Source organism: Melanostigma gelatinosum (assembly GCF_949748355.1).
Source record: "Melanostigma gelatinosum genome assembly, chromosome: 17".
Lineage (NCBI taxonomy): Eukaryota > Metazoa > Chordata > Actinopteri > Perciformes > Zoarcidae > Melanostigma > Melanostigma gelatinosum.
This window is the reverse complement of record NC_136650.1, coordinates 3,157,889-3,180,010: the sequence shown is the minus strand read 5'-3', so window position 1 is coordinate 3,180,010 and position 22,122 is coordinate 3,157,889. Positions and strand designations below refer to the sequence as shown.

General features: G+C 39.2%; 1 protein-coding gene across 1 annotated transcript in view; it reads left to right on the top strand.

Moving 5' to 3' along the window:
* The window catches only part of arhgef2a (Rho guanine nucleotide exchange factor (GEF) 2a), a gene marked incomplete at its 5' end in the record, with an annotated part of 57,713 nt that extends 38,013 nt beyond the window's left edge, over positions 1 to 19,700 (top strand). The window contains 12 exons of the mRNA XM_079288083.1: positions 2,606 to 2,777; positions 3,979 to 4,055; positions 4,223 to 4,395; positions 6,798 to 6,865; positions 9,507 to 9,695; positions 11,443 to 11,529; positions 12,030 to 12,079; positions 13,144 to 13,179; positions 13,295 to 13,345; positions 14,009 to 14,335; positions 15,691 to 15,853; positions 16,954 to 19,700. Coding sequence (XP_079144209.1) covers positions 2,606 to 2,777; positions 3,979 to 4,055; positions 4,223 to 4,395; positions 6,798 to 6,865; positions 9,507 to 9,695; positions 11,443 to 11,529; positions 12,030 to 12,079; positions 13,144 to 13,179; positions 13,295 to 13,345; positions 14,009 to 14,335; positions 15,691 to 15,853; positions 16,954 to 16,982 — 1,422 coding nt within the window. The 3' untranslated portion in view covers positions 16,983 to 19,700. The remainder of the gene's footprint in view (positions 1 to 2,605; positions 2,778 to 3,978; positions 4,056 to 4,222; positions 4,396 to 6,797; positions 6,866 to 9,506; positions 9,696 to 11,442; positions 11,530 to 12,029; positions 12,080 to 13,143; positions 13,180 to 13,294; positions 13,346 to 14,008; positions 14,336 to 15,690; positions 15,854 to 16,953) is intronic.
* Between the last annotated feature and the right edge of the window lie 2,422 nt (positions 19,701 to 22,122).

Genomic DNA, 22,122 nt, shown 5'->3' with positions numbered 1-22,122 from the left:
TATCATATTTAACTTCTCGCAAGATTACTGGAATCATGAAAAGTTAGTGGATTTCCATTCAGGTTTATGTATCCTGTTAACATTCCGACGGCCCACCCACGGGCTTTTGGAGTGTTAACTGTACATCTGTGTCATGTACACAACTGCTATGTATAGGTAGGTACTAATGCAACATATCTTTGGAAAGCTAAGATTCTTGTGATTCGATTTATGCAAACCGATTCAAGATACAATCACAACAGCAGGTACAATCAACGCCTCTGTCAGACCAACAACCAACAAACAATTACAAAATTGAGGCAACTCACCGATGAAGCCTCATAGTAATCCACCCATCGATAATATTCCAACAAAAACGGTTTTGTTACATTGCCAAAGGTCTAGACGATCCACTTCAGTAAAAATATTGGTAACACTTTATAATAACTACACACTATGAAGCATTGTTCTACATTAACACTCATTAGTATACAATTCACAACAGTTATAAATGTTTTTTTCTTCATTAATAAGCTCGTCTATTATGTGTTTTCATACTTTAGAAATGATGGATTCCCCATTTGTAAATTAAGTATTATATATATTACAAACCAATTATTAAGGAGTTGTAAATGATGAAGAACATATTTAGATGTATATTATTCTTCCATATATATACACACACACACATATATATACAGACACACACATACATATATATATATATATATATATAATGATTTATGGTTAATGTTAATATATGCTTTATAAACGCGTATTAATAGGCAAGGCAAGGCAAGTTTATTTGTATAGCACATTTAAACAACAAGGTAATTCAAAGTGCTTCACATAAAACCATTAAAAGCATCAAAACATAAGGCAAAAGAAAAGGAGATTTAAAAACAATTAAAGAAACAGTGTAAGACATTAAAGGAGATTTAAAACATACATTGAAACAATAATTGATGTCTCCCTGAGACATTACGCTGCACGCAATCAACCATACACTGCCGCAATTCTGCAATTACTCGCACACAAACCACGTCTGGAAAAGATCTCTGCCGATCTGCGTTTTATAGTGTACGCCTTGCACGAACTCGGTCCTGGAGGAAATGGCGACATATTGTGCACTTTCTAAATTTGAATAGATGTCTCCCTGAGACATTGCACTGCACGCAATCAACCATACACTGCCGCAATTCTGCAATTACTCGCACACAAACCACGTCTGGAAAAGATCTCTGCCGATCTGCGTTTTATAGTGTACGCCTTGCACGAACTCGGTCCCGGAGGAAATGGCAATATATTGTGCAGTCCTTTTAAAACCATTAAAAGCATCAAAACATAGGCAAAAGAAAAGGAGATTTAACAGCAATTAAGAACAGTGTAAGAAATAAAATACAGTAGTAAAATGCAGAAATGCAGGAAATTGATTAATATATGAATTGAATGTGGTTCAATTAAAGGCAGCAGCAAACAGAAAAGTCTTCAATCTTGCTTTAAATGAGCTGAGGGTCTCAGCAGACCTGCAGCTTTCTGGGACTTTGTTCCAGATATGTGGAGCAGAAAAACTGAACGCTGCTTCTCCATGTTTAGTTGTGACTCTGGGAACAGAAAGTAGACCGGTCCCAGACGACCTGAGGGGTCGGGATGGTTCATAAGGTAGCAGCAGATCAGAGATGTATTTTGGCCCTAAACCATTCAGTGCTTTGTAAACCAACAGTAGGATTTTAAAGTCAATTCTTTGTTGGACAGGAAGCCAGTGCAAAGACATCAGAACTGGGGTGATATAATACTGCAATTCATGATTAATTAAGGTAGTTACTAGTCGTTAGTATCGTGTTTTGTGTGACCTCACCTAAAGTGGGGACTATTTATGCCTTACAAAGCATTCATTAATGACATTGAAAGGCCATCAGTGCCTCAAAACTAGGGGTGTAACGGTTCACAAAATGCACGGTTGGGTTGGGTACGATACAGTGGAGCCACGGTTCGGTACGTTTCGGTACAGTAGAAAACTATAAATGCCAGAGAAATGTACTTGATTTTAAAATATATTTATTCATTACAACTAACATCATGAAGTTATTCTATGACTTTGAACAATGATGGAACTATACCTGAGTGACCCATCTTCTGGGGTGTCTTCTTAGCAACACATAAGCATAAAAAACAAAAACTGCTCCTTAATGTTATGTAGTATTGTTACTTACATCTTGCTTACATCTTGTATTGTTACTTACATCTTGCAAAAGAGATTTTTAATCGCAATGGGACTACCTGGTTAAATAAAGGTTTAAAAATAAATAAATAAAATAAAATAAAATTGTATTCAAACGTATTGTTCGGTTCGTCATGCGTACCGAACCGTGAGCCTCGTACCGAACGGTTCAATACGAATACGCGTATTGTTACACCCCTACTTAAAACCCATCATTTTTCAACAGAAAAGGCAAATAGACACAACACAAAGGGATCAAGAACATATCAATATTTATTGCAAGATGCAAACGATATACTCTTAAATTGTTTTTTTTGCATGGTTAATATATTCAATTGAAATGTAATTGACGTTCATTAATACTCTGTTCTCCAAATGGAAGATGACTTTTATCCTGGTTGGCAGATGGAGGACCTGGAGAAAACACAGCGTCTGCAAGAGATCCAGGCCAAGCTGGACCCACGGGCTGAGACCAAAGTAAGAGATGGTGGAATTTTCAAAACTGGAGAGTTGTTTCGCCGGAGACTTGTCCATGATGGGACCCTTTTCTGGAAAACCCCAGGATCCAGACTCAAAGGTATACGCAACGCTGTGAAAACCTTAGTCTGTGTGTAAAGTAAGTAGTATGTAGTAAGGTAGTAAAGTATAAGTATTTAGTATGTAGGACTGCACAGAATGATGTCTTGAAGGCTCAATCTGGTTCTAAGGCTCCCCGAAACAAGGGCTTACTGTATTATCATGGCTACCTCCCTGAGCTACGACTGCAACAACCGCATGTAATAGCTGCTAACTTGCCAAATGAATATGGTTGACACGGTCGCTAACACACAGTGAGGAACACAGTATAATTACAGAAAGATATTAAAGCTTACAAATGGAGATTGATGACTCGTCTGCTCATAGTAGGTTTACAGGTTTACATTAAGTTTCATAGGCAAGACCATTAAACAAAAAAATAATAAAACAGAGTAGGCATGTCAGCTAAAACTGCAAGGTTATCGTGAAATTATCACCAGTTCAGTTTATTTTGGGTAAAAGTAGTTCTAAGACAGATGCCACTTCAAAGTTGTATTTATATATACACAGTAGAAAGTATTTTATAGTTTGAGGTTTAACAAGATGATTTTGTATGGCGTGATGATCACGTTAACTCAATTTCATTTATATACTTTAGCCCGATATCACAAATTCACCTCAGGGGGCCTTAAAATCCGTACAGCATATGACACCCTCTGTCCTGAAACCCTCGATTCAACTCAGGGAAAACTGCCCAAAATCCGTTAACAGGGAAAAATTGATTTGTTCTGCAGAATAACCGATCGGATGGCCGATCCACACCTCATCCTTTCCCTGTTCCAATGGTAGGGACCTGGGACAGAGGATGTCGTATATGTACGACATCCTCATCTGAGGCAAATTTGTGATTTTGGGCGAAACAAATACATTTAATTAAGTTGACTTTTACTTAGGTCAGTAATGAAAGAGGACAGACTACACAAATACACAAGCACTCCACAGAGTGCTGGAGCTTTTTTCTTTATGCTTTAAATCTATTAAAGAGAACAGTACCTAACCTAGGAGACAACTCAATGCTCCTGAATAAGGTGGGAAATGATTTACTGAGAACAGTTTTAGCACAGACTTGGGGATAGGTATGGGTAAGCCATTCTGCTTCAGATTTACATTGGTTAAAATTTTTGTACTCGATGGAAAAAAAAACAAGAACTTGAATGTGTTTCTGAATGTGCTCGTATATTGTGTGTCTTTGTGTTGCGTAGATACACAGGTCTTATTGATGACAGACATCCTGGTGTTTCTGCAGGAGAAAGACCAGAGATACATCTTTCCATGTCTGGTAAGAAAATGTATTCTCTTACAAATACACACTAACATTTAAAATACCAATGGATCAATTGTTTGACTGTGATGACTGGAAAGACAAGTGTTCATACTGACGTTCTCCCAACTTTCCTTTGTGTCTTTATTACTTTTCTTCAAACAAAACTGTCCTGTGTGATCCAGGACAAATCTCCAGTACTTTCCCTTCAGAACCTGATAGTGAGGGATATAGCCAATCAGGAGAGAGGCATGTTCCTCATCAGTGACTCCTCTCCTCCTGAGATGTACGAGTTCCATGCTGCCTCCAAGGAGAACAAGAATGTCTGGATACGCTACATCCAGCGCACCGTCAGCAAGTGGGTAAATGCACCAACACAAACACTTTTCTCTCTGCACTGAAAACAAATCGGTTGAATTGAATAAACTGAATTCTTACTTGCTAAACATAACTATTATGATCTTAAAAAATATTTTATTATATTCAGTATTTAATCACTATCTGTTAAACTAAAATGACATCTTAATGGATTATATATACACTGGTGGCGGCCCGTGCATTTTATACCTGGGCCTTCAGTGCTGTCCTACTACAGTTGAACCACCTCCTAATAACCTTATTATGACGCCACAGCTACGGGTTATTATTTGTTTCTAGGGGTGTAACAATACACATATTCGTATTAAGCCGTTCGTTACGAGGCTTACGAACTGAACAATGCTTTTGAATAACACTATTGCATTTGGAAAATGCAGAACCTTCCTAAGATTTGAGTTCCCAAACGTTTTCCCTACATGCTTTGTGTGAATCTGCATAGCGTTCTCTTCGTAATTTCATTGGCTATATGAAGCCTGGGGTTCAACAAGATCTGTTGCAATTGACTCGAGCATTACCCAAAGCAAGAGAGGCGGGCATTGTCTTTCAAAGTGGACTCTCGTTGGCTGTTCCAGAATGTGAACTGTTCCAGGCTATGGAAGCTCCTATTGGGTGAAATGAGGTGTCAATCTAACCGGCAGAATGCAGCTGCCATTTTGAGACACAGAGACCGGCAATGTTTACATGTTAACGGGAGATATGACTAAAAATACACAGAAAATTATCAATATCTGCTGGCTAATTTGAAATGATGCAACAGCCCTCCGTGGGTCTTGATGGACGTACTAATGTGTTTTGGACTAAATCTTTTACTGGATTGGATCGTGTGGACCCTTAGCAATCTAGCAAGACTGTTTTTTCCGGACTATCGCGGGGATATTTGATCGGCTATTTTTGGAGTGTTTGTTTGACAGAGACGTTAACTGTACCTGCTGTTGTGACTGTATCTTGAAATGGTTTGCAGAAATCGAATTACAAGAACCGTAGCTTTCTAATGAGATATCGCATCAGTACCTGTCTTGACAGAGCAGTTGTGTACATGACGCGGGCCGTCAGAGTGTTAACAGGTTTTAAAGCACACTCAAGATTTACCACAATGCCTCAGCTAACCTAACATAGTTGCACTACTGCGTATTACTATAATTGTATTAATACTGTCTGCCTTATATCTATAGTGAACTTTTTCTTATATGGTGTATTGTTAGCGTGAAAAAAGAAGAAGATATACTTTTGTTAAAATTCATTGTTTTCTACCCAAACCTCAATGCTTTAAGGTTTGGGTATTCTGGTGAACCACTATGGAAAAATGGCAACAATTGAAGTGTTTGGTTTTATATCAGTATGTGTTCTGGTTTATTAAACCAAGTAAATGAGAACTTACAACTTGAGTAAATACTTTGTAATGTACATTATGGTGAACAAGTAGAAAATGGTAAACGTAAAAAATGATGATGCAATAGGAATAGAATAAGTTCAATGATGACAATAGAAATGAAATAGATAAAATAACTAAAGGGTTGAATTGCCAAAGTGTTAATTTTGTATTTTCTAACAGTCTGCAGGGTTCAAGTTCAAAATCTTAAAGTCCAAATGTCACGTGGGTAATTGTCCAAAGGTTCATGATTAATATTTGATCTGATGAGGAAATAAGTCCCCGGGGTCTTTGTGTGTTTCCATCGATAAGATAAAATTAAGACCATATTGTTTAGTCAAGAAAGAATATAATGTGAAAAACCTTTTGGTATAATTTGTCTAAAGGTTAAGTTTAGTTATAAAAATGGTATTGTCCTCAGAGAGATCATTTTTTGTACAACAGAAACAGAGACACATCACAAAAGGTGCAGTTGGTTCGTTTTAAACAAAGTGGCATTAATGTCTACATACAGTGGTATGAATGTACTTAACAACATTAGCCTTAATACAAATCCAAAACTCAATAAAATGTGTTTCCCGCCCAGTTGGTCCTATTTTTAGCAGTCACTGTGTTCTTAGAGCTCACCTTTGACTAAAATAAAGGTAATATTTAGCAAAGCTTCTCAAACAAAGACAAAAGAACAATGCCAGGAATAACAACCATCTACTGGTTACCCTTCCACAACTATACATTACCCACAACCCATAGTCCGCACCAACTCTAAAACCACACCATCGTTACAACACATCCTCATAACTCCACAAAAGCCTTATTATAGCATGACATGATATATGGTTGTATATCATTGTTGTTGTACCAATGCCTCTAGTATCAGTATCACATATGTAACAGTCTAATATGTAATACCCTAACAAGTGGTTTGTTTTTCTGTAACATTTCTGAAGATATATTTACTGTCCATCACATCATTGATAACAGGATCTGTGTGATCTGTGCTTTTGTGTGCTCAGGTGCCCATCACGAGAGGAGTTCCCCCTTATAGAGACTGAACACAAGGCCCATCTTAGGAGACTCAAAGGTCAGGAAACATAAATGACATGATCAAAGCAGTGTTTATAAATGGCATTTCACTGTATGTCTCTTCAATGAGCACAAAGTCCTACTCCTCTGTATTGTAACTCGTACTTTTGACTCATTGTGAATTCTTCTTTCTGTTCTGTGAATTCCTGTTGCTGAAGATTCATACTCCCCTTTTGACTCGTTGATGAGGCTTAAATCTATAAAACTGGTTATTGCAGCAGAATTCCCCCAATGAGTCTGAGATTTAAAGAAAATCTTTAATAAAAGCAATTAACCAGATACCAGATGAATTCCATCTGATAACCAGAGGGAATTCATTTTAGTGTATTATTCATGTTAGTTGGTATTTTTCCCAAGCCACCAGCAGTGACTGCTACTAGCAGTTTAACATTTTACATGTAGATCAAAAAAATATGTCAATTCAATATTTGTTACACCTGTAAGGTAACATACGACAACCTATGTCCCCATTTCTGTTTTGAATGGATTCTGTTTTGCAGCTCTCTCTCCTCCGCAAGGGCTGGAACCAGGCTTCAATGAAAGCAAAGTGTATTTTAGGAGTTCATCTAGATCAGGGATTCCCAAAGTGGGGTGCGCGCACCCCTGGGGGTGCGCGAGCTGCCTCTAGGGGGTGCGCGAGAGGAAAAGTGTAATGGCGGTCTGATGGTGTAATAATATTAAATATTTAAAAAAAATGTAATTTTAATTTAAAAACTGTCAGGTGGGACATCTGAAGCTATCAGTCGTAAAAGAGGAGAGGGACAGAGAGAGAGAGAGAGAGAGGAATCGGAGGCGAGGGGAACGGAGAGCTGCGTTGGGGAGAGACCGGGAGAAGAAATCGAGCCAGAGTCAGAGGAAGATGAGACGGAGGAGACCGAAAAGGAGGAAGGGATAGCACAGACAAATCGGGAGCACATCGGCCCATCGCGGAGTCAAGGTGAAAAAAGAGGAAACGAGAGTGAGCATCAGACTGAGAAAAAAAGAGGAAATATGATGAAAAGTGTCTGTGTCTGGGCTTCACTTGGATTGGCAACGCAGATTCCCCAAAGCCACAGTGCGTGGTGTGCAGTGAGGTTCTGGCTAACAGTCTGAAGCTCTTATTTACGTCGCCACCTGAACACCAAGCATGCCAGTGCAAGTCAAAAGCCCCTTACATTGTTTATATCGAAATTGGAGGAGTTACAAAACAGCCAAAAACAACTGCAGTCTCATTCATGTGTTGGTCTATAAATGACGCACTACGGGCTTCATATCTGGTTACAGAATAGCGAGAAAGGGGCTACCGCACACAATCGCCGAAGACGTGAGCTCACCAGCTGCCAGAGAGATGGTGGAATGTATGATTGGGAGAAAGAAGCAAAAAAGTTGGACATGATCCAACAACACTGTGTCGCGCCGCATCGATGTTTGTCCGAAGACATCCTGGCTTCATTAGTCGGTCATTGATTGTAAATTAAATGTGATAATCTGCCTCTGAGCCTGTGCGTGTGTGCTCGCATCCGTATTGCTCTTTAAAAGTGACGCCTTGTGTCACTGAAAGTTATTGAAACTTTGTTGCAGTGTTTCAGGGCGTTTTCACACCTTCAGTTCGTTTGCTTTGTTGCAGTTGCTCCTTTGTTCGGTTTGTGTTCACACTGCAACATTTAACAGCGGACTAAATCTTGTAAACAAATGCACGCGCGAGCAAACTGTTCTCTCATTGGTCCGATTCTTATGCGGCTATGAAGGCTTAAAAGGCTCTGTTGCTTCTTTTTTTCATTATTAAGGGGGGGGGGGTGCGCGAACCCGTTCGGGATGTAGAAGGGGGTGCGCGGCCTAAAAAGTTTGGGAACCGCTGATCTAGATTTAGAGATACACACATATTCAATTTTTTTGTAGTGTAGAGGGTACCCAAATACCCCAATATCCCCCCAACACTGTTGAAGTATTGAGAACACAATGAAAAGGTTGGTATTGGGGGTATAATCTTAGTGAGTGTATGGTTAATAGAAAGCTCATGAACCAAATCACACACATCAGCAAAAACATACACAGACTCCCACACACTGGGATGACCGGTGTGTTTTCTCTCTGCGTTGAAGACATTTTTCACCAGTGTGATGCGAAAAGGTGGTGGAGAAATACAGGAAATTCACATGCAGATGCTATCTGATGTGACTAGCCCTGTTCCGTAACCAACATTTAACTTTGGCAAGTGCATATCAACTTAATTACCATCTTCATCATATCTCAGCTGCTGAGCAATCTCAAGCCATATGTTCCTTTATTTGGTTGTTGAGATTGTCATTGCTGTTTCTTGTACAATATTGGGTGTTGAGAAACCAAAATGACAAGACATATGTCCATTTTGACAGCAAGCCGCCTGGAGTTATAGCTGAACTGAGGATTTCATTGATCATATATTTCCATAGGCGGAAATCCACTGAAATCGAGGTGTAATGCAGGGTTTTATACATTTGCGTTTGCTGTGAAAAATGTATTCACACAAAGTTGATGGCTGGAGAGTTTTTGCAGTTGGTGTCTATTCGCCGCATTCAATAGATGTGAGACTTGTTTAAAATAGGCAGGCTTTGTGGTCATGTGTTGTTTTAGATTTGTGTTGGATGCACGATTGATTAATCCTCAGAAACCCTCCACAGCTGACCTCCAGCAGAAGGACCGGGAAATGCTGGAGCTCCTGCAGGAGAGGGTGACTCTATTCTGTGAGCTGGCAGAGGTGACAACTGGTCAGGAGGCCCTACAACCTCCCATCACTCGCTACTTGTTCAGGGCAGACACACCTCAAGCGCCCCGTGCAGAGAAACTCCTACTGGATGCCACAGCTGAGGGTAACACACCAAGTTTCATGCCAACTAAAAATAATTGTTAATAATTTGTTAGTTGGAAAGACCAGCTGGTAATACAGGTTAACATGTATAACTTCAGTGTTGTCTGATTTGACCGAATAGGTCAACTTTTTCACAATTTAAATGAACATTTTTTTAAACTGAATTGTTTTAGTAGCCCTGGGCCCTAACACATTAAACACAGGATGTGACGCCCTGTCTCCATTGTTAAATGTGCCATCTACCATGACCTCCCCACTAGGACTATTGTGTGATATATGAATGTTGTGAAAAATATTCCAGGTCGCTAAGAAATGTATAGCAAAGCAAAGTAGTATATAAAACGTTTTTTGAAGCAGACATGGTTGATTTTTGTACTGTAGCTATTACTATTAATGCACCTGACGGTGGAATGGAGAGAAGGCTGCAGCAGGCTGATAAATTACATCCGTATATTCCAGAACAGAAGCAGAAACAACTTAAGAAATAACTTAAAATAAGATTAACGCTATTTCTTTCGAGATAAAAATGCTCCTCACAGGCATGACCGGACTACTATCTGGCACAAGTGGGTTTGAATCTATGACATATGAGTCAGAGAGCTTGTGGTTAACCATTGAGCCAACTGACATCCGGTCAAGTGGTTCTAGACAAATCATCAAGTATGTTACAGATTGCCATACATTTTGGTAGAGATATTAATGGTCACCAGAGGATGAAGCCTAATGACTTAGTTGCTCCTCTGACTGATCCTCTAGTGCCACTAACAGGTCAAAGTTTTTCTTATCCAGAGAAATGTTGCGACATCTATTTGATGGATTGTGACAAAATCTGGTTTGAAGAATGAACATAGTTTCCTCCTAATGAGTAAACACAATATAAACTCATCAATAGAAGACATTTGTAGGACTGTAGCGAATCGAAGCTTTGAGGCTTTATTCATAACTTGAAATTTGAACTCTAATGCTGTTTTTTATCATTCAGCTGGTATTTCTGCACAGTTGCAGATATAGATCTGACTACACTATTTTTATTAGTATTATAATATTTGTAGAATGGGATTCCAATGGTGGCTGCTTAGGACTGTTTTCAACTGGTGCATCCAAAACATGTTAAACACACTTGCGCCATGCACTTTTGACCATGCACTATAGATGGTGAAAGTAAAGAACTTGGTTTTGTTTAATTGTTGTTTAACAATGGGCACAATACCACCTTTGATGACACATTTTTCCAATAGATTAGATTCGATTAGAAAAACTTTATTAATCCCCAGTGGGGAAACTCATTTGCCACCCAAAAACCCAAACAGACGACACAGGGCACAGCACACAACAGACAAAAACATCAGAAAGATAAAAACCTCTAAAGGTGTTCATTAAAAAATCGGACTGCTGCTGGAACTTAGTCGTTCAGTAGAACACTGAGCAATACTGGTATTATTTCAAAGTTAGTAATTTTTTGTGAAGTGTCTATACTGTAAGCATTGTACATGAACAGTGGTTGCAACTATGGTTGGGATTATTTTCCTCATCACAGAAGCATGTTCGGTCCAGTGAGTATTCTGCCATTATAGTAACAAGATGTAAACAAGTGTGTAATCACCACGGGGTGGGATGTGGGATCATGTCTCAATATAAGCATTGTGAAAATTTGCTAAAAGAAGGATGATTTCTCACTGTATTTTGTCTTACTTGGAGAAAATATAAAAGATTATATTTGTGAGTTATGCAGGTGTGTGTTTCCTCAGTTGACAGGTTGAGTGAACTCATTCTGGGGTCCAGGGTGAACATCCCTCTTCCATGCCTTCACAACCACATGGAGGTCATAGAAACCAGTGAGTCACTGAAGGCTCCCATCATTCATCATCAGTCATCATTGCTGTCCAGCAACACAAAATGATAACAATCAATAACATTTTAGAGGAACATACAAGACATAAAACAGACACAAATGAAGTGAGTCAAACATACGGAACTATTCTTCTTCATCACATTATCATTGGCAAAAGGACTCCTTTAGTTTGCTTTACTGAAGACAGTAACATGAGAGCAGGGTGTGGGCGGGGCTGAGGAGCAGGCAGCAGGTTAAAAACTGACATTACAACGCGTCTCACTACAACATTGAATAATATTATAATTGTAAATAGCTGACTCAAAGAGTTTAGATTGATGTATCTATGTATTCGATTACTGATCATCAAGATCGAATTTAGATTTAAGAAAGATACAAAAAGACATCCCCTTCCATCTTTGTTTGTTTGTTGTTAAATAGTCAGACATTCATTCTCATAACTGTCTGTAATACTGAGTGACTGCTGTTCTTGTCTCTGCTCAGGTGATCAGGATCTGTTGGTCAATGGAGCCCATGATTTCTTAGCATCAAAGGTGAGCTGGGGGCCAAGAAATGAACGGGTCGAATGCTTTGTCATTATTTCAAAATTCTTAAATCTTCCTCTTACATCCGACTGGTTTTGTCGGTGCATCAGACTATCTTTGCAGCACTCACCAGAGTTTATTACTGCATGCAGTCAATATCAAATGCAACTATTGTGGCCCGTTGTTCTGGTACACTGTTGTTGTTGAACGTTAAATTGTTCTGCTCTCCCGGATTTGGGGGTGGGGGTTTGAGTCATGTCTGAGTAGGCCACTTGCTGAACCATATGTATGGCTTTTGTTTACATCGTTTTCACTTTGCTTTCTTCATACTAATCTACAAAACATCCTTTGCAATAAGTAGCATGGCTAAATTACCCAGAGTTCTCTTCATTTCAACTGTTTTTGGTCATTTGATTAATCACAAATAGATGTGAGAATTTCTAACGCGAATACAATATCAAGTAGTTCCTGCATTATTAGTTTAACTTGAAGAATGACCTTTGTCAAAATCAAGTCGCAAGACCTTAAATATTGAAGTTCAATAAGTCGATGCTGAAACAATATATGTTGCAGCCATAGCGTCCACAAGACACTCAAGAACACACATGCAGGTATTTGTCTTAGCAAATGAGAGTACATTCAGCATATTATTCCCATGAAACACTGGTATCCCATTTACCAGTCTTCTTCCAGACTCTCCACTTCATTACAAAACATGTTTGTGATCAAGTCATCATGGTGCTGTTTTAATTGGGATGAAAGGAGCAAATATCACTTGTGACCAGCTCATAACACACCCTGCTATAATTGGATTCTATGGTCTAACCGAGTTTCTAACTGCACCCCAAATAGATCCATCCATCCATTGAATTTCTAAATCCACTTATCCAGTGCGGTGTTGGAGGGTTGAACTCCATGCACTTTCACATTGGGCATGAACATACATCCAACAATTCCCTATGGCATCATATCAGTTCAACTGATGTGTACTATTAATAGCTTATTATTGTTTTATGTTGAAATGTAACATAATTGTGGTTATACTCTCCTCTGTTTGTGGGATATATTAAAAGGATTGCATGAGGAGTCAAGACAAGTCACCGCCTGCAGTAAGTAAGGGGGTGAAGGTTCCTCAAAGTGTGTGTGTGCGTGTGTGTTTGTGTGTGTGTGCGTGTGTGTGTGTGAGGGAGCGATAATAATAAGTATGCTGCCTGTTTTTGACAGAAGATCTATCAAAGGCTGGTGAATCTCAGTGTTTACCTCCATGCACTCCAGGTTAGTAGGTTTTTACATGATGTTTTTGCCCAGCATTTATAATATGTGTGTAGCATTCATTATATTTGTTTCTGAAAAGTGCATTCTACGATACGCTCTTCCCTAAACGGTCTTGCTCGAACCCCAAATGATCCTCGCTCGGCTTAAACAGTTTTAACATGCTTGAGTCCGACTTAACAGTTTATTGCACAGCACATGTTATGCTACATACCATGTTCTTTTTCACAAAAAAGTTTATTACTCAAACAATGAATTATTAATCCACATTTTGTGCTCTAGTGACGATATTGTTATGTTGGATTGAGTGAAAGTAAACTTCAGTGTGTGTGTTCATGGAAATGAAGGAGCATGTCCCCCAGTGCAACAGTCTGGCACACTGATGTGTTTTTATGGTTTTTGGACAACAATGGATATGTTGACAATAAGAAACAGAATATTAGCAGCCTTATCCGTTAAAGAGTAAACACACAAAAATATTTAGATGTACACTGTTTATTATCAACAATTTACAACAACAAACATGAAACATTGTATGTGTGAATAATATACAGAGGAAGGGAATTTCATGTAAGTCTCCAACAGAAAAACTATTTGGTTTCAGCTTGTTTGTCCATCTTTAGCATGTAAAATATTTAAATCTGAATTCTCTATCATATCCTGCAGGGTGCTGTCATCAAACAAGACTCCATTTTAGAGTTATTGCTGCAGCCACAGGATAACGTGGCACCAGCTGCAGGAGGAGCGTGGCGCCCTCTCTGGCGAGATGTTGGAAATCGGGAGGCCAATGCAGTTTCAAGCATCGGGGAGCTGGCTCTTTTGCAGAGACAACACAGCCTGCTGCAAGAGGAGCTGCTGAGGCTGCGGGATGCCGAGAGCCGGTTCAAGGACAGTGAGAGAGCCCGGGCAAAGCTGGAGAGGCACGTCCGACACATGAAGGTCTGCAGCGGGGCTGCATCTGCCTCCCAGCAGCTAAGGGAGCAGGTTGCTCATGTGAGAACATTTGTATTGCAATTCCACAAAGTTAGGAGACTCACAAAACAGATTTTTAAAGTCAGAGTCAGGTTTATTGCCTCAGTTGATTTTCTTATACAACAAATTGGGCATGGTGTTTAGTGCATAATAATAAATAAAATAAGAGGAAATGAAATGATTTTAAAAAACGATATGTCTATTTTAAAATGAAACAGGTCTACAGTTTGTGCAGGGATGTGCAACGTTTTAATCAGGAAATGGGCAAATGTTCCACAGTATGAATGATGTACAGAGATAATAATCCAAACGATGTGCATTAATGTAATGCATAGAGACCAATCTCTGGACCCATCAGCTATCGGTCTCAGGCGGATTAGCCTCCGGTGTAGCCATCAGATATCTGGGCCAAGACTTCCTTTTCTGTGAGCTGCTCATTGTTAACAGTCCAATTAGCAACTTGAGATGCAAGACTGGAGTTGAAGTTGTGAGACGGTGTGTGTACGACCAGATTATTTCACAAGTAGCCAGTTTACAAGTGATTTTAAACCAGTAATAAGCTAAATCATCGTCGGATGATGGCCGATGGGTTCCCAGATTGCATTTTGGCCAACGTGTTGCTCGGGTTGACTGTTTACCTGCATTCAACCAAAACCTGCTCCAACGTGGTTGGTCAATACTGCTCGGACTAGAAACGAAAACCAGAAAGCCTCTGACTCTGCACAGAATCAGTTTATAGAGTTTTACATTGAGACAGAAGTGGAGGCTCTACGTTAATGTAATGTGTCGTGTCTGTGGTGGGAAAATAGTCAGTGTCGGGGGTGGGGTTAGGAGGTGGCTGAGGTGTTTAAGCTGTTCAAGGTAGAAGGAGAGACTCAGTCTCGTCCGGCTGCTTTGTGGAGATTCTGTTTCTTTAACAGCCTGTTTACGTCGCTCTTGAGGATGGAGAGAGTAGTCATTGAAGTGGGGGAATTTGAGTCCCTTGTATCAGTCAAGTTCCAAAAACACGAGAACCTACACTTCCCAAAATGCTGCTCAGTAGCATATCTTTTGTAGATACATCCTGCCTGTCAAACTTCACACCCCCAGTTTGAATACAAGCTTTCAGTTAAACATTTTTCGTCTCAGTCACAATGACCCCAATGACGTCATAGTGATGTCATCAGGGATATTATTCTGTCAGACAAATTCCTCACACAAGGCCTTATACAACCATCTCGAGTGAACTGACTTTGATGTGTATTATGAGTGCTCCTTTTAAATCAGCGCTTTTCAAGAGAATGATAAAAGTCTTAAGTCATCAGCAGGTTTACAGTACAGTCCATGTGCCCCATGTTCACTGGGTTTTCGATGGACTCTTCCTCTTGCTATTGTAGCCTGCCTCTCTGCAACCAGGAAGGGAGGTCTCAACCAGAGCTGACACCCTGTGGGCCAGTCAGGAACCTGCCCACCAATCAGATGGCCTCCAGGATGGCAGTGATTTGGAGGTAGACATGACGTCCGATGATGATGATGGGACGGAATCTGAAAGCTCCAAGGGTCAGATTCGAGACATAACACACAATGACTGTAAATGTTACATGTATCCTTTTCGTATCATCGTGTATTATAGGCAGGTATGGAAAGAGTACTAGAATATTTTAGGTCAGTTAAAATGAACTATGAGTAAATGTTTCTGTTACATTTTTAAAGGAATTAATTGTAGAACATATTGGGCCACAAAAAAAGTGCATGAACATGTTAATATTCAACCAACCAACAATAGACTTTTCTCTACAGACATTTGCATCCTGTGCAACTGATTATCAATTATCGATATATACAACTATCTTCCTCAGCCCAAGAAGAATTAACCAGATTAGAGAAAGAAGTAAAAAAAAACAGCTATGGACAACAAGCATTATTAGGCTACATTAATTAAATAACCTTTCACTTTAAACAATAATAATAATTTGAATAAAGCATCAAGGCAGCCGATACAGATTGTAACGACGATATAAACTCAACAGCAGCTACAGCCAAAAAACTCACATTAAAGCAGGAAGAGAGACTGCACCGTTTTTCACACAAACAAGGAAACTTAAGGAGAAGTTCCTGTGCCAAGTTCTTGTTCACGTTGACAGAGGAGCAATAAAAAGCATCTTGACTGCAAACATTGCAAAGTGACATGCTGTTCACGGCCTAGCGCAGGAAAGCTGGACAGCGGGTGATTCAAAGTGTTGAGTTTACATTAACAAACAGCAAATTCAAACCAGGAATAGATCAAAACTGGGAGGCTTATGAAATACAAATAATGAATGATGAATAATAATGAATAAATGCTTGGTTCACTCTCCAGTCAATATAAATAAGGGCCTGCCAATTTTTGGAGTTTACAGGTAGTTACTACTCAGGAGTTTGTTTTTAGATACTTTCAGTTATATTCAGTTATTAGTGCCAGAGAACAATAAAACTAAACAGCTGTGTGAGCTTTGAACATTTTTCAATAGTCTCTCCCACATGATGTCACATAATAGCAGAATATTGGTTCGTAACTTAAAATGTGTCCGATTTTAGAAACAAGACACCAATGCAATATCATTTTCTCTTCGTTTTAAATGAACCGAGGGCTGAATTTTGATTTGTTCTCTCTTTTTCAGACCTTCAAGATATTCCAGAGGAGATCTGATTCTCGCCATGTTTTATAGTGCTCATGAGCTTATAGCCATAGTTGACTATGATGGCAACAGATTGATTCCAACAATAAGCATGTCTATCTTTTCTGCAAATCTTAATGTTTATTCAGCTGCTTTGCTTTTCAGTAGATGGCTTGTGACAGTGAGTTTTTTTTATTTTCAGTTATGCTTTGGATTGTTTGATTATTTATTACCATCACTTGGGTTGTTACTGTTTTCACATTTTTATGTTGTGCGCAAACCTGAAAAACAGGTATGGGTCATTATCGAGATGATAGAGAGAAAAAATGTTTCTATTCAATGCTGCCAGAAAGACCCTTAAGACCCACACTGAAATATCCGAAAAATACATGACCACCAAAAATGTAAAGCAATCCAATACATTTGCCCCGCAATAACTTCTGCTTTTACAATGCTTATCTTATTACGGTTTGTTTTTGTCAGATCTTAAAGTAAGGCAAGGCAAGTTTATTTGTATAGCAGATTTCAACAACAAGGTAATTCAAAGTGCTTCACATAAAACCATTAAAAGCATCAAAACACAAGGCAAAAGAAAAGGAGAAGAACATTCATTGATAGTAGACCGGTCCCAGACGACCTGAGGGGTCGGGATGGTTCATAAGGTAGCAGCAGATCAGAGATGTATTTTGGCCCTAAACCATTCAGTGCTTTGTAAACCAACAGCAGGATTTTAAAGTCAATTCTTTGTTGGACAGGAAGCCAGTGCAAAGACATCAGAACTGGAGTGATGTAGAAGTTGTAACTTCTAAAAAGAACGTCTGTGTCAGTCACTCATGAAACATTTTACCATTGCTGAGGTCTGGCATCACTATGGCCTTAACACAGTAATGCAGCTCATCGCATCACAATGTAATTGAAATAGATACACATGAACTAATGTCATTGCCCCTCTGTGGATCCAGAAAGGCTTTTATGCCCTCTCCTCAGATTTAAGGCTTAAAGTGTATATAATCAATATGTTCACAATCAATATGTATCAACTGATACGTTTAAAAAGGTGTGATAATGCTGGCAATTATCAGCTGAATCTGAAGCTCTTCTCAGCTTCTCAATTCCAACGAAATGTATTTTTTTCCGGGTTACAGACGCAGTTTTAAACACTGTAAATTCAAACAAAAGGAATACGCAACAAAACATTTGTTTCGTTCCGTAAAACATCATAGTTTGGCTTAAAATGACTGCTTTTGTTTTGGTTTTGAAGTTACGGATGTAAATTTAAATGACTGAACGTTGACTTTTGGTTTCACACAGGGCACAAACAGCAGCCTGTTCATCCTTCCACCCCGATCTCATCCCTGTGTGGACTAAACTATTTGGGATACGTCAAAATCAAATTCTGTGACAAAAGGAGTTTTAAATTATATTCAGAGATAATTCTGCCACCTTAGCTTTAAATGACATCATTTTCATTTTGCACTTAATGTTGACAACAAAAATGACTTCATGGTCAGGAAGAATATGACAGACAAACTGGAAGTCCTCAGATCACCATACCATCCCTGACAAGAAGTCTTCCAAACTAAACAACAAAATGTAATTTATGATCAAAAGCAGCTATGGTCAGTTATGATTCATAGGTCTGTTGTCTCATCTGCTTCGCTAACAGCTTCTGGTTGAAAGGAGACATCATTGGATGTTGGTAGGAGACAGTCAGTGGTTGTCTCATCATCTAACCCAACTTCCTCAGTCAAATTTGTCATCCTAACACTCACACCTGCTGTATGTCTAAATGATTCACTTAAATAACTACATGTACATTAAGACTGCTGTGAATTTAGGTTTATCCGAGCACACTTAAATGCTTGGCTCTGTCAGAGTATTTTTAAATGCATTTGTAGGTAAAAAGTATGCAAAATGTATGTTGACAATGTGATTCATGAGTCCAGCATTTCACAAACGTTTATGTCTGCATAGATGTCAGGCCTAAAACCTGGATGGATGGATTATGTATTTGTTCACAGACATCAGCTTCAGTTGAAATGAGCGTTACAGCTCGAGTTCGACGGGCAGAAACAGTGGAGCTTTCTGGAACACTTATCTGAGATCTTATAGAGGCTTTACATTTAAATGACTTAAAGAGAGAGTCAGTTGTCTGCTTGGCTTGGAAGACTGATGACGATTCCATTTATATACGGTAGTTCTGTTTTGCATGTTTTCCAATCTAACCTCTACCTTTTCTTACTACTGCAATAGAAAATAGCTTTTAGCTTTACTGTGTCTTTATTCTCAACAGTTTTCATTGTATCTTAATACCGGCTGATTGCAGTCTAGTAACACAAAGAAGGAGCAGGTAAACTCAACTCTGATTGCCAAATGGATGTAATATTATCTTCAGAATATAGCTTTTCAGTGGATGTTTTTGTTTCTGTTGCTGCAAAAACTCTCCATGGTTATCCTCATATTAGAATGTTGCAACTGCATGCCTACTTTTCTGCTAAATGTATTTTAGGCGTCGATCTCTTACAGTGACATCTCTCTGCCTAAAAAGGCAGGATGAGTATTAGATGGCAAATATTGTTCAAAGCCAACATAGTAATGACATGGATAAAGTATTATGAAGTCAGCAGATGCTTTCTTTGTCAGTGACACTGTAAGGCTGAACTGAAAACAAGGGCTGTACTTACTTTTGTACAACCTTTTGTCATTTATGTAAATTGTATTACTACATGAAAAAATAAAATCATGTCATACAAAATGAATCTGTGTTGAAGGATGTATTTCCTAGCTGGAGACGAGTAAAAGAAGACTGATGACGATTCCATTTATATAGTTCTGTTAATTGATTCACCTCATGTCTAATGATGTGCCCAGACAGAAATTACAATATTGTTGATACACAATACTATAATCAAATTGCAATCGTGCAGTGGTTCGCACTGTTACTTCTTGGTTGGAACCTTTCCCTGTGCATACATGTTGGGTTACCTGGTGACTGTAGATGCCTGAAGGTGTGACAGTTGTCTGTCAGCCAGCCTCTGAGGCCCTGCAACGTCTTCATGGGCATACATAATGGATGGATGGGAAATTACAGCACTCACAATGACAATATAACGGCAACAGATATTGTGAACATAAATGAAGAAAATGGATCGGTGAAGATGTCCAGTGAATTCCAGATCGGTAGATAGAATGAGCCCTCCAGCAATGTGATGGGTTGAAAACACTGGGCTCTTGTGAGTAAATGTGATAGCCTTTTTGTTTTGCAAGGGGGGATTTACCACTGTCATACCAGTCACCTGCCACTGTCGGTAATAGCACTCTGTCTCTTCAGCGTTAGCGAACGTTGGCTAGCTATACGTTTGTTTTCCAGTCTTTCCTTCAACATTGTGGGTTTAAACTTTAGTCAAGTTGCTGTATCACTTTGTTTGGATTGTGTTGGCGATCTTTACAGGCTTATCTGCCCATGTTTGGTTGTTTAGGGTGGGGCTACGTTTTGATTGACAGGTCGCTACCGCTACCAGAGCTAAATGCGGCATCTCTACGTCACTCGCACGCAGTCTCAATATGGTCACTTCTGTTCACTGGTTGCAAAATGTCAAGATATTGACGGCCGTAATCCAAGATGGCAATGGCCAAAACCTCGAACTCGAGGCAGTCCACGAACCAATGGGTGACATCACGATGATTACCTCCACTTCTTATAGACAGTGTATACATTCAACACTTGTCTGGAGTTCACAAGTCAGACGTTTGGACCATTTTGCCAAAGCCAGCAGTCTGAGCCGTTTCCAGGAGATTCTGTGCCGGACCATGTGCCTGACATAAGAATAAACCCTCCTGGGGGCACGCTCACATGGTTGGTTGAAAATGGAGGAGACATCTGATTAGCTACAGAAAATTCCCTGCAAGTGACATCAGGGGAGTCTCAAAAAACCAACACAAATGTTCACAAGTTCATACATTATAATCAGTGTGTAAATGCAGGTCCACCAGTTTGTGTATAAATGTAACAACACACAAATGTGTTTTAAATGAAAATTTTAAATCCACTTAAAGGAACAATGTGTAACATTTAGGGTGATTAATTGGCAGCAATATAATGCAATATTCATAACTATATTTTAATCAGTGTATAATCAGCTGAAACTAAGAATCGTAGTGGTTTCGTTCGCTTAGAAAAAGCCATTTATATCTACAAAGGGAGCGGGTCGTCTTCCACGGAGTCCGCCATCTTGCACCGCCATGCTACAGCAGCCCAGAACAGACACTGGCTCTAGCGAGTGAAGTGAAGGATACTTGTTATTGTACCTGCAATAAAGTATTGGCTAATAAAAAGCCAATACTTCATCAATACATCTGTTAACATGTCAACAAAAGTGAAACCTTATTGAATCGTCCACCGCCGCTATGTTTACACAAGCACAGCACGCACGATCAGCCAAAAGCTTCTTCTTTTTTTAAACTTCTCTGCTGGCTGAGACAGAGAAGGAGGACAGAGGAGAGGAGGACAGGAGGACAGAGGAGAGGAGGACAGGAGGACAGGCAGAATGACTAGTACTGACTGATGTCTGTGTTCTTCATTCTTTATAAACTTCTCTCAGAAATGTTATTTCTTTCTGTTATTTGTTTCTAGTGAGATATTATTGACTTTATGTGACTTTGCTGTTGTAAAAATAACTGTTGCTGCTCTAGAAACAATATTTAGATACATTTTAAATGTAAATTCTAATCCTCAAAATTTGTTTATAAAATTCTATTATATATGTTTTTAAAAGCAATTATTTAGTCATGTAGAAGAACAGAGTATTGATAAGAGTAGCTGCTAGTTGTAATAAAATACTACAGATATCTACCCATACCTGTAGGTCACCGTACTTCTCCAACATGCTAGGAAAGTGAGGCGTGAGGCCTGCTCAAAGCTTCTACAGAGCCAGCAGGGAGATTATTCCAGAGAAAGGGGCCCTGCAGCCCGCTGACTTCTTTTACTCTGTATATTATTGAATTCTGAGAGCCCACAGCACTATGAGAAATGTACCGGTATATGTCATTAGTAGCACCTTAAAGTAAGATCTAATGCCGATAGGGAGCCAATGAAGGGAAGCTAAGATTAGTGCAATAACTTTTTTTAAACAACAATATATTTCAGAACTAATTAAATACAAATATTTTCAA